Raw genomic sequence first — 12760 nt, 5'->3', positions numbered from 1 at the left:
TATCACGCAACTGGACATTTAAAATGCCTTTCTCCATGGTGACTTGACCGAAACTATTTATATGTCACAACCCCAAGGTTTTGTTGATCCCTCCTCCCCACATCATGTTTGTAAGCTACAAGTCTCTCTATGGCCTCAAACAATCACCTCGTGCTTGGTTTCTTAAGCTCATCCATGCTCTTCTTGACTGGGGTTTCGTCGCTTCGAAAACTGATTGTTCCATGTTCATTTATTTATAATTGGTTTATGTTGACAACATCATTGTTGTGGGCTCTTGTGCCACTACTATTGTTGTTATTCTTCGGCACTTAAACACTAAATTTGCAGTCAAATATTTGGGTCCCCTTCACTTTTTCCTTGGCATTCAGGTACTTCCCACTCCCTCTGGTCTTCATCTTTCTCAAACAAAGTATATCAATGATTTACTCACTAAGACCGATCTCTTAGACTCCAAACTGGTCACTATGCCCCTTGATCTTGCTCCGCCTTCTCTTCATGATGGAGATCCTTTATCTTATGCTACGAAGTATCGACGTTTGGTGGGTGCCCTTCAGTATTGCACCTTCACTCGGCCTAACATCTCATTTTCTATCAACAAGTTGTACCAGTTTATGCATGCTCCCACTTCTGCTCATCTTCAGGCAGCTAAGTGAGTCTTACGCTATCTTAAAGGTACTAGTCATCTTGGTCTCTTTATTCAACTGAGCAACTTTTTTTCAGTGACATTGCTTTACTGATGCTGTTGGGCATCGTGTCCGGATGATCGTCGAAGTACTAGTGCTTATTGTATTTTCCTTGTTCTCAACCTCATTTCGTGGTCTTCCTCCAAGCAAAACATTGTCTCTCGCTCCAGTACTGAATCTGAATATCGCGCTCTTGCTAACGGAGCTTCTGAAATCTCTTGGCTTGAGTCTCTTATTGGGGAACTTGGATTTCGTTCCAAGCAACCCCCACTATGCATTGTGATAATATAAGCACTCTTCATCTCGCTTCCAACCCGATTCTTCATGCTCGCATATGTTGAGATCAATTATCATTTTGTTCGTGAACGTGTCAACCGTCGTACCTTGTCTCTCTCGTATACTCCTTCTGCAGATCAAATTGTTGACTGCCTTACTAAGCCGCTGGTTGCCAACAGTGAATATACTATGACTTTTCCTTATTTTGTGGCTTTACTCGGTGTGTATTGGACAGCTGTCCATATATTGCTTTTTCCTTCTTTTGGTATAAAGCCCTGTACCTTGTATTACACAAATTAGGGAGAATAGTAGATTGAAGGGATTCCTCTGAAATTATCCAGTCAATTTATGTATCAGATTATAATATAATATAAATTTGAACAATTCACAGTCAAAACTATTGATCTGGATTATGAACGGTATGAGTTTCGTACGTACTGGAACGGGACTAAATCATTGCTGCCTTTAAAACCTTTCAAAGTGAACTTTCTATATTTGAGTAATAATAATTGCTTTGGAGCGCACTATAAACCACAAAATTAATCTAGTAACATCATCATACTTTTCTAGAAATGTTAGTTATCATCACTACCAATATGCGCATCACATGTTCAATGACCCAACCAATATATAAGTTAAAACAATGAGCACGAGCATGCATTAAGGTCTTTTCAAAATTAGAGGGATATGACTCACCATCTTATATCAGGGCACTTTAAACTAATAAAATACCAACACGTTAGAGTTTATATCGCATTGAAAACTCACATTTTTTACAAAGTGCTACTTTTAAAAAATGGGCCAATAACCTAAAACTAAACACACGGGCTTTGTAAACATATATTGAAGTGGAAATTACATTTTATATGGACTTTTAATTGATATTTTCAAAAATATGGCTTTTTTTTCATCTTAACTTTTGTATGGCTTTTTATACTTTTTTATCACTTTTGTGGTTTTTTTTCCCATATTTTTGTTAAGATGTCTTTATTATGCCATATGCTGTTTCTAATGATAATTTTTTAATTCCAGGGGTAGTTAGGTGATTTTATTTTATGTAATTTTTTAAAATTTTACATAGGTAGTTTTTTTACTTTACCTTTTCCGATCAGTTGTTTCCCCTTTGTTTCCCGAGCGTTATTTCTTTTCTTTTTTTCAGTTGGTTGCATGCGGTTTGAGTTTGGTGTTCGGGGTTTGTTGATGAGTATTTTGGTGTGATTGGAGTCGTTTTCGGTCATCGTAGTTGTTGTTTAGGAGTTTGGTCGTCTGGATTTTTCAGAAATTTTGGTGAACTATCTTGATTGTTGTCGGAATGCGCCGATCTCCTCGAACTCCGACGGTTCCTGCCGACAATGCAGGAGCTAACGTTAAGGTATCGTGTTTCTTTCAGTGTTTTGGTTTGGTTGTTAGTTTGATTTTTGTTTTTTTGAGTTGGAATCGAATATTATTTGTATGTTGTTTTCATTGTTTATTTTTTCAATTTTTGAATTTATGTTTATGTTTTTTAAGGGAGGTAATGTTGGTTCTTCATCAACAAGTGTTGATGGCGGTTTGCGTTCTTCCCCTCAAGTTAAGGGTTCTTCAAGGATCAAGAGAACTGCTGCTGGGACAAAGAAAGATCGTCAGAGTAGAGTAAAGGTACCTAGTTACCTTGATTTGTTTTTTCCTATGTGTATTTGTATGTTTTTCCTTTTTGCTGCATGTTTCCCTTGAGGGAAATCTTATATGATATTTGTAATTCCCACATATATGATTAATATCATATGCTTTCATCTTTATATTAGATTATGATGAAACTGGCTCTGACTTGCTGTAACTTCAAGTTTAGAGCATGTTTTTTTATATATATATATATATATATAAATATCTTAATGTGTGTTTGTGTGTGGTTTTGTCAATTAAATAATGATAAAACTTCCTCATACTCCTTGTCGTATACTACTGATTTCATTCATGTCCAGTTCGACATTTAACAAAGTTCAAAGTAACTAGGTAACTAGAAAAACATACATATAAAACAAAGTTCAAAGTGCATTCTAGAGGTATTGTTTTCTGTTTGTGGTGCTTTGTTTCTTTGATATGGTTTAAGTATATGATTATGTTTAGTTTTTTTTGTCATGTGTTCTCATGTGGTCCCTAGTTTTTTTCAATTGATTTACTTTTATCATTTGTTGTTATTTTAATGTTTTTAAGTTTCCCTGTTATCTATGTTATGCCCTTACTGTTTCTTTTTTTATTATTTTTTTTTGGCTTTTTTAGGTTCCTAGTTAGTTGTTGATGTTTAGTGTTTTTTTTTTTTAAAGTTAATAGTTTATATGTGTTTGGCCTTGCTTTTCTTTCTGTGGTTCCTGTTTACTTTTTATGGTTTAATCGTATTATTATGTTTCTTAAGTTTTAGTGTCTTGTAATGTGTTATCATGTGGTCCCTAGTTTCTTTTGTGTTGATTTTATTGTATAATTTTTGTTTAGTTTAATGTTAGCTTTTCATTTTTCTGTATGTTTTCTACTTTTCTTTTTATTTTATTTTTTATATTTTTTTGTTGGATTTTTAGGTACCGAGTTAGTTGTTTACATTTATTGTTTTATAATAGGTACCTAGTTACCTTGTTTGTTTTCCCCCCTTCATATTATTCATAGTTTCTTTATTATGTTTACTGTTATTTTATAATAGGTACCTAGTTACCTTGTTTGTTTTCCCCCCTTCATATTATTCATAGTTTTTTTATTCTGTTTACTGTTATTTTATAATAGGTACCTAGTTACCTTGTTTGTTTTCCCCCCTTCATATTATTCATAGTTTCTTTATTATGTTTACTGTTATGTTATCAGTGTGTAATTGATTCTCATGTTTGTTTTTAGGATGCGCATTTCAGAATTAAACCTGACAGGCGTTTTGGAAGTAAAGTCCAACAGTGGAATAAGCCGTCTGTTATTAGTGAGATTAAGGCAGTTTTAAGTTCGAAACAAAAAGCAATGTTTCGAAGAACTCCTTTTGGTCACTTTTTGGATATGCCTGATATTACATTTCAGGCACAGTTATTTCATAGTGTTTTGCTTCGGGAGGTTTATCAAAAAAATGAAGAATCCGAGTTTTGGTTTAACTTGGGTGGCACATTAGTTAGGTTCTCAATCAGTGAGTTTGCCCTGATTACTGGTTTGAAATGTGTGGGCAGTGTTGACTTTGGGATGTTCAAAGAGGCTGATTTAGGGCTTAGGAAATCTCTTTTTCCGTTGTACGAAGGTAAACCCAGGAAGGAAGAAAAGCTTAGGAAAGAGGAGGTTGCATGTGCATTCAATGATAAAAACTTGAAGAAGAAAGGTGACGAGGTTGTCGTTAAGTTGGCTATTGTTCATTTGTTAGCCAATTTTTTGTTCGGGACACAAACTGAGACTCGCGTTGACAACTCATTCTTTGCCATGGTTGATTCCAATTTTGCTGAGATGAAGAAGTTTGCTTTTGGGAAAGTGTTGTGGCAAAGAACTAGATGTGTGATGCGGGCAGTTTTGAAAGATAGGAATGCCATGTATGATTGTGTTCCTAGGAAAGCTGATGGATCACTAGATAACTATAGTTATAAGTGCTATGGTTTCCCTATTGCTTTCCTTATATGGATATATGACACAATTCCCTCTTGTTCTCAAGCTTTGTGTAGACGGGTTAATTGTTTGTTTCCAAGGATTCTGAATTGGACAAGCAGGGGAATGTGTCATATCAGTATTTGGTTGATAACGTTCTGTTGGAGGAAGAGGTATTGATATTGTTTTATTTTTTCAATGTTTCTTTTCTTTTTTGTCGTTTTCTTTCTATTTTTTATTATGTTTGTTTTATAGTTGGGTAACTAGTTACTTTGTCTCATTTATTTTTGTGTTGCCTGTTTTTTTTTTAAAAAAATTGATTCTTGCAGTATGATGTTAATGTCATAATGCCTACTACTGAAGAATTGAGACTGCCTATTCTGAGAGGGTTGTCTTTTTAAAGCAAGTTTTCGCCGACAGATCCACCCGATGACGATGCTACTAGTTCCTCAGATATGCATCAGGATCTTATTGCCATTCAATCAAAATTGGTTGAAGTGCAAGATTCGCAGAAGTCTATATTGATTGCAATTTCTGAATTGAAGGCAGCCTTTGCATCTGATTTTGCTTCTGTTATATCTTTGTTGGATGGTATTAAGGCATCTATGGCAGCTGGTAATCATAATGTTGGTGGAGAGTTTGAAGATCTTATGCATGCTGAGGCTTCTTCGGAGGTAACTGGTTTCTGTTGTGGTGTGTGTTTCCCTTTTATGATGTCTATTTTGGTTCTATTTTGTTTAAAAATTGCTGGTTTTTGTATTTTTTAGGATTTTTTTGATGGTCATTCCTCTGGGGGTTACCAAAATGTTGATATTGGTGAGGAGTTGGGGGCTGATTTGGAGCATTCCGTTCAGATTGCTTCACAATTTTTTTCTACTGTTAAAGTAAGATCTTATTTTCGTTTTTTTTTGTTTAAGCAATTGGTTTTTTTCCTCTGTGTTTTCTTGTTTGTAATGTAGTATTGGTTGTATATTTTTATTTCTTTTTTCAGGAGCCAATTAAGGTTGACTCAAGTGTATGCTCAAGTCCTCAAACTCCCACATTTCATGTGTCTAATGCAATATGGAGAGTTATTAATGATTCAGTTGAGAGGCCACTTAAAGAGAGTAGTTCTTTGGAGGATAAAAGTAAGTGGTCAATTGTGAAGTATGATGATGCACAAGCAGTTGATACTGGACTGATTTTGGGAAGGAAAAGGCAAGCGAAGCCAAGCGCTGTTGTAAAATCTCCTTTCTTAACAAAATTTGGATCTTCTGAAGTTGGAGTGAAACAAAAAAGAAAGAGGACGATATTGGATAATATTTGTCCCTTTTCCAATGACCTTGGTGATAATCACACTAAAGAACAACTGTCTGAGTTTGATTCCTGGATTAATCATGGTTTGAAGAAAAGGAACAAGTATGTATAACCATTATTTGTTTTAAAGTTTGTTATATGTGTAATATGTATGATTAATTTGTTAAGCTTTTTATTTTGTTTTTTAATGTATTTTTCAGGTTTAAAAAATATGATGATAATTCAGTGGAGCCACCAATTAATTTCACTTTTGTTCATATTTCTGAGAAGGCTTGGTTTCATAGCCTTTATTTCTCTGGGCAATTCGTTGACTCATCGGTGAGATTCTCGCTTTTTTAATTTATCTGGTTTTTCATGTTGGAGTTCTTTTTTTTTTTTCTTTTTTTTTTTTTACAAGGTAATAAGTCTGGTGATCTATTTTATGTTATATATTATGATGTTATTGGGTACCCAGTTACCTTACTGTTTGCTTTGTTGTAGTTCATTGGGTAACTGGTTACCCAAATCATAGTAGATTTGTTTCTACCCATATCATTTTATAATCATGTATTTTATTTATTATGCAGCATATTGATGTGATGATGTATTACTTGAGGAGAAAGGTTAAATTGTCTACACATTTGAAGAGAAGAGTATCTACGACTGACACTTGTTTTGGGCAAAACATAGTGTTTATGTATGAAGATTTTAAGAAAAAAGGTAGTGGCGCATTTAAAATAGATGAGAGATGCGTTGCTTTGAAGATAATGAAGGGGGAATCCATGTTTTGTGCAACTCATTGGAATTTGCTTGATGATGTTGTCATGCCTGTTAATGTGAATGGTCTTATGCACTGGATTTTGTTGCACTTTAATGTACAGCAGAGATCTCTTACGGTGTATGATTCAATGTCTGGTGCAAAGCATGAAAATCAGACTTTACCTGTCGTTGAGGCATTTTCTGTTTTGATTCCTCTTCTTCTGGAGATGATTGATTTCTATGTTCGTAAAGATATTCATCTTGATGTTAGCCCGTATGATGTGGTAGAGAATGAGGCTTTGAAGTTGAGCATTGCTAAAGGCATTCCTCAACAGACTGATTGGTTAGTTTGTTTATTTGATTTTAGTTTTTTTTTTCTTTTGTGTTCTGTTTTGTTTATATGTTCTTAGTTGTTTTTTTTCTTTTTCTTTTTTCTATTATGCAGTGATTGTGGTGTGTTCTGTACTTATTTTGCTGAGCAAATAATTCTTGGGAAGGAGAATGAGATGCCTAAAAATATTGATGTTCGCCTCCTTCGTAAAGACATTGCTGTCAGCTTGTACTATCATGGAAAGAACAAAGAACTTGAGGGATACTTAACTAGCGATGAGTTCACTGAGAAGCTTCTGGAGAGGAGACAGAAAAGAATGAAAATTGCTGCATAGGCTTTTAGTGATATTATATTTCTTTTGGTTTTTTAATCTTTTCTACAACTGTAATTAAATGGTGCATCAATTTCTAGTTTAACAGTTAGCTTTTTTAATTTTCTTCTTATGTAAAACATTGGGATTCTTAAGGTCATTTTATATATACATATTAGTATATCGTTTTGTTAATTCTTTTGCTGTTAGCTTTTTGGAAGAATAATTTAGAGGGTAACCAGGTACCCAGGTTGTTTATTTTCTAACATACCAAGGGTAACTGGTTACTTAATTGTTTTCTTTTTAATTTTTTCCCCATTGGTTTGTTGTTTGTTAATTACATTTATTAATATATATTTTAGATAACCCTTTAAATCAGGTAGCTAGTTTTCTGTTTGTTTTTGTATTTTTTTCCACTGTTTTATGGAATAACTTGAGGGAAACTAATTCCTAGTTGGTTTGTTTAACTAATTTTAATGGTGATATTGGAGGGTAACTAGGTACTCAGGCTGTTTGTTTCATAATATACCGAGGGTAACTGGTTACTTAAGTGTTTTTTTTTTTTTTTCCCCTAAGCTTGTCTTTTTTAATAGTTATGCAACCAGTTTATTATATTAATATTAAAGTAACTTTAATATTATATATAGACGAGTTTGTGATAGAAGAAAGTAAAGGGTTTAATTCTTTTTTTCTTTTTTTTTGGCTTTGAGATTGTTATAGTGGGGTAATTTACCTTGTATTGAAACTTCAGGGTAACCAGTTACCTATATCGTTGTTTTTGTTGTTAGTGATTGTAGCATTGAAAAATAGAAGCAAACAAATCCAAAAAATTATTTTGAAAGGATTTTATAAGTTTGCATAACCAATCAATGTGTTTTATTTTGAAACAATCTTATTAAAATTCTGAATGATACTTGATGAATATGAAAGTATCTCTTTCAATGAGGAAAGCTATGAAAGGTTTGTTTTTCTGTAGAATGTGAATCTATGTCTTTGGCTTTTTCTGTTTATTTGGCTTCTGAAATGGAGGATTCCTGCAAGTCTTCCTGTTATGTCCTGGTTGTGCACATTTCCCACAGGTGATTATTACGTTATTTTCCCCTCTTGATCTTATTCGTTTCTTTCTTGGTCTTCCTGCAGGGATTGTTGAATTTGGAGGCAGCACTAGTATGTCCAAGTGTTGTGGGAGATTCCATTCATCTTTATGGGGCAAAGGATGAACATTTTCTTGATACAATGCTTTCAACGTTTCTGTTCTGTAGAATTTTGCACAATAATCATAGACACTCAAGTTTCTTTTTGCAATGACAGCTACTGCATGGCCACAAGGTATTTCATCTTCTTGGAACCTATTGCAAGTGCATGTTCTATTATGTATATTTACTGTGAAATTTATCCCCTTTTGATCACGAACTTGGTATTCTATTGTGTTGAAAGGCAAGACCTAAAAATAGTTTGTCATGAATTAGAATCAGATAATAAACATTTTAAGTAGACTTAAGATTTAAAGTAACTAGTTATGCTTCTGTGTAAAAAAAAATTCATGTTCTTATGGAAGGTAACTGGTTACCATCAATTGACAGTATAAGGATTTGTAAGAATATGTTTAGTTGCATACCTCATACTTCATTTTTGAAACAATGTCATGTCTCAATTCATTTTCTGTTGCTGTAGAGACTTTTGTGAATGTTCCATTTGCATTATTTGAGTTGTTCCAAACCCACTTTTGAACCAAACTTCTAAGGCATTCAACCAAGATATCAATGGGGAGATTTCTTGCAGCTTTTAGTGCAGCGTTGAGTGATTCTGCGATGTTGGATGTCATCATGGTGTATCTTTTTGTTGGCGAGTATGATCTTGCCCAAGTTTCATACTTGGCTTTTTCTAAATAGGGCCTAATGCGTCTATCAATTCTATCAAGGCCTTTCATGTAGTTTTCACATTCTGTCTGTGTGTATGCTTTTGCTGCTGCAATGAATTTCATTTGTAGTTCTTCTCCATGGCTCCCATACTTGCCTTTCAAATTATTGAGTAAGTGAAACATGCAAGCTCCATGGAAAGCATTTGGGTACACCATATGTACTGCATTGTCTATGCTCTTATGTCTGTCAGAAACTATAGCCAATCCTGTGTAGTACACATATTTTAATATAAAAAAACAAAAACCAAGTATTTTTCAATTTTTTTTTTTATTATTATTTTAGTGAAGGTAACCAGTTACTTTGGTCATATTCTAAAAGAAATAGCATGTATTTGTGTATTTTGTTTTGGTAAAATGTTCCTGTTTGTTTGTAAACAAGAATATATCGTTGAAGCTATCATACCTTCGGGTTCTCCATAGGTTTCTCGCAGTTTGGAGAAGAACCATAGCCATGAGTTATCATTTTCGGAGTCTGCTATTCCAAAAGCCAACACGAAAATGTTGTTGTTTGAATCTAACGTTGATGCTGAAAACAGGGTACCACCATGTGCATTTTTCAAAAAAGTTCCATCAACAACAATTATAGGCCTCAAGTATCTCCAACCCTTGATTGAGTTAGAGAAAGCTATGTATAGGTATTTGAATCTATCTTCCTTGTCTGTGAGTAGGTGTGTTATTGTTCCTGGATTTGCTTTTTTCAACATGTAAAGATATATTGGCAACTTCTGATATGAATCATCGGGGTTCCCTCTTACTAGACGCAAAGCTTTCTCTCTTGATCTCCATGCTTTTGTGTATCCCATAGTTACTCCAAAGTCATCATTCATATCATTCATGATGTCATTTGGAGTGTAATTTCTTTGGATTGACTTGTACTTATTCTTTATTAATTCCCCAACTATGATGCTTTTTGCTTGCCTATGGTCTTCCAAAACAATTTCAACAGAGCAAGTGTGATTTGGATTGCATTTCCGTACCTTGAATAAATCTTGATTTCTGTACTTAGATGCTCTCACCAACCAGTTGCATTTTTCATCTGCGCAAGTAACTAGGTACTCTCTAGGTTCTGATCTTTTTGTTTTGAACTGGAAGTTATGCAGCATTGCATAGTAGCTAAGGGCTGATTTGACTGTGTTCTTATCCTTGTAAATTTGTCCTTGCTCTATTGTGTTCACTCTGTAATCAGATATTACTAGTTGGATTTCATCCAACTTCTTTTTTCTTTTTGTATTGTCCTCAATTATGAAATCAGCTACTTCTTCAGCAAAATGGGGTATGTATGACACATTTATGCCCTCATTTGTTGTGCTTGACATTCCTTCTTCAAGTAACATTTGTTCATTGATGGAAGCTTGATTTGCTTGCATTAATAATGTCCCCACCTCCATTTCTTCTGCTGTAGCTTTCTGATTTGCTAGTAGAAGAAGGTCATTTTCATTGTTTGATTCTTGAATTATAGTGACACACAATGGTAAGTCTGTTATTTTAGTAGCAACTTTTTTCTTTATTTCCAGGAAGAACAACACTGAATTGTCTGTTACAACCTTCATTGGTGGTGTTCCTTTTTCTACTTGATAAGAAACTTCAATAGTTGCTGTTTTTTCCTTTATCTCCTTTTTTATCAGATTCACCAAGTTGTCAAGAGAACAATTTGGTGGTATTAATATCCCAGACATTGTGTATCCTTGGTACTCGTTGTTTTCATTCCAATTGCCTCCATATTGAACCAAAGAAGTAATATTGTCCATATCTGTAAAATTTGGCAATTTTTTAAGCAGTTAGTTGGTTCTAAATGGGCTAGGTAACTGGTTAACTTAATATTTAATCACATATTATCCTGAAGCATTTAGCTTTTGTAGGGTAACTGGTCACACTTAGTTTTATATATTTTATGTTTTTCAAATTAGTTATATATATTGATTGTTGTTGCAGGGTAACTTGTTACACTTAGTTTTACACATTGTTTGTTTTTTTTTTTGCAGGGTAACTGGTTACCTTAATAATGAATCATATATTGCTTATTTTTACCCTTAGTTTTATATAGTTGTAATTTCCTCTTAGTTTTATTTATTTTCTGTTTTTCAGGGTAACTGGTTACCCTATTGTTACTGATTGTTTTTGTAGTAAATCTTCTCAGATACATCAAATAATTTTTCAGAGTTCTTGTTTCTTGCCTATTTTTTTTTTTGGTTAATGAATGTAGAAAAACCAGTGGGAAGGTAACTGGTTCCCTTAATCTGTAATTGCATACCGTACTGAAACATTTGAGTTGAATTTATTGCATGTTATTCCAAGTAACTGGTTGTCGTAATATTTCTGAATGTTTCTTGTTTTTTTTCTGGTTAATCAATGTATACAAACCAGTCTTCGATATTTTTTTTCTATTTTTTAGTTTATAAATTGTTTTTGTTTCCAGCAAGCACATTTGATCATGATCATTTTTATTATAATCAAGATAATAGTTGCAAATAATATAGTAGATTGAACATAGTTTGCAAAAAAAAAAAAAAAAATGACAACAGAACAGAGTTGACAGAGGAAATGGTTTCTTGCTAACCTTGTTTTCTTGATCGTGTAGTGGATATGCAGGACGCCGGAATCTTCAAAGATTGCAGCTGGTTTGATTGGAAGAATGTTGGAATTTTTTTGATTTCTGCAGAAAGGGACCATTTGTTTAGTGATCAGATTTTTCTTGCATTTTTTTGTCAGAAGATGGGGTCAAACCTTTGCTAGAGTTGGTCGATTGGTGTGGTGATCGCCGGTGATCGCCGGAGATACTACTCGTTGCCGGAGAAGGAAGCTATCACCGGAGAATTGCTTGCCGGAGATGGAAGAAATAGTAACGTGTTTTTTTGATCATGTTTCACGCATGAGCAAATGAGCAGAGGAGAGGAGGATTGAATAAAAATGAGCAGGGTAATTACATGTGTACCCCTGATTTGTGCTGATGTGTTGTTGTTTAAATTTCAATTATGGCATATACTTATTTTTCCCATATTCTAAGTTTTCCTTGTATAAAATCTTCCATACATATTATAAAAAGATTTATTCCCATATTTTTGCACAATTATGGCTAAAAAGCCATATTTATGAAAATTTCCCTATATTGAATCATTGGGCGTAATAACATTGGGCCAATATATTTTTCTATGGGAAAATTATAAATTGTACGGTTTATTTTTAAAAAAAATCTAAATTTACGGTTATATAAAATAATAACAAGTTTACGATATAATTATTCGCTCTCCCTCATTTGTCACATAATTATGACTTCTGCTTTAGTTTTCACCCACAAGTTATTTTTTTTTTGTAGGTAACCATTTGGTACCCTGTGTTTTTACAAAGTATCATTTTGGTACCCTTTATTTTCAATAATACTCATATGGTACCCTGTATTTTAAATCGTACATATTTGGTACCCTAAACTCAAATTTAATTAATAAAATTTTACTAATTTAATCAAACTGCTGTCAATTATGTAAGTTCCAAATTTAAATTTAATTACTTAATTACATATAACTGATGACAGTTTGATCATATTGACAAAATTTTATCTATCAAATCTGAATCTAATGTATCAAATATGTATAATTTTAAAATATAGGGTATCATATAAGCATTATTGAAAA

General features: G+C 33.4%; 2 protein-coding genes across 2 annotated transcripts; one reads left to right on the top strand and one right to left on the bottom strand.

The window, feature by feature from the left end:
- Positions 1-6459: 6459 nt before the first annotated feature.
- LOC133819208 (uncharacterized) lies at positions 6460-8143 on the top strand. Its single transcript, XM_062252394.1, has 2 exons — positions 6460-6912; positions 7015-8143. The coding sequence occupies exons 1-2, from the start codon at positions 6506-6508 to the stop codon at positions 7232-7234; spliced, it is 627 nt and encodes a 208-aa protein (XP_062108378.1). The 5' UTR covers positions 6460-6505; the 3' UTR covers positions 7235-8143.
- A 22-nt stretch (positions 8144-8165) lies between these two features.
- LOC133819207 (uncharacterized) lies at positions 8166-9980 on the bottom strand. Its single transcript, XM_062252393.1, has 3 exons — positions 9535-9980; positions 8829-9337; positions 8166-8654 (listed from the first exon to the last, which is right to left on the bottom strand). Exons 1-3 carry the CDS (start codon positions 9965-9967, stop codon positions 8196-8198), a joined length of 1401 nt encoding a protein of 466 aa, XP_062108377.1. The 5' UTR covers positions 9968-9980; the 3' UTR covers positions 8166-8195.
- Positions 9981-12760: the final 2780 nt, after the last annotated feature.

This window comes from Humulus lupulus, chromosome 2 (genome assembly GCF_963169125.1).
Source record: "Humulus lupulus chromosome 2, drHumLupu1.1, whole genome shotgun sequence".
Lineage (NCBI taxonomy): Eukaryota > Viridiplantae > Streptophyta > Magnoliopsida > Rosales > Cannabaceae > Humulus > Humulus lupulus.
Note: the sequence above shows the minus strand (reverse complement) of the source record. Positions and strands in the feature narration are given on the sequence as shown.

Bases quoted from the DNA above. Each gene is read 5' to 3' on its own strand.
- LOC133819208 (XM_062252394.1), top strand. From the start codon at position 6,506: ATGTATGAAGATTTTAAGAAAAAAGGTAGTGGCGCATTTAAAATAGAT. The intron at 6,913-7,014 runs GTTAGTTTGTTT...TCTATTATGCAG, and splicing joins ATTCCTCAACAGACTGATTG to TGATTGTGGTGTGTTCTGTA.
- LOC133819207 (XM_062252393.1), bottom strand. From the start codon at position 9,967: ATGAATGATATGAATGATGACTTTGGAGTAACTATGGGATACACAAAA. The intron at 9,338-9,534 runs GTATGATAGCTT...TGTACTACACAG, and splicing joins AACCTATGGAGAACCCGAAG to GATTGGCTATAGTTTCTGAC. The intron at 8,655-8,828 runs GTATGCAACTAA...AACTATTTTTAG, and splicing joins TTTCAAAAATGAAGTATGAG to GTCTTGCCTTTCAACACAAT.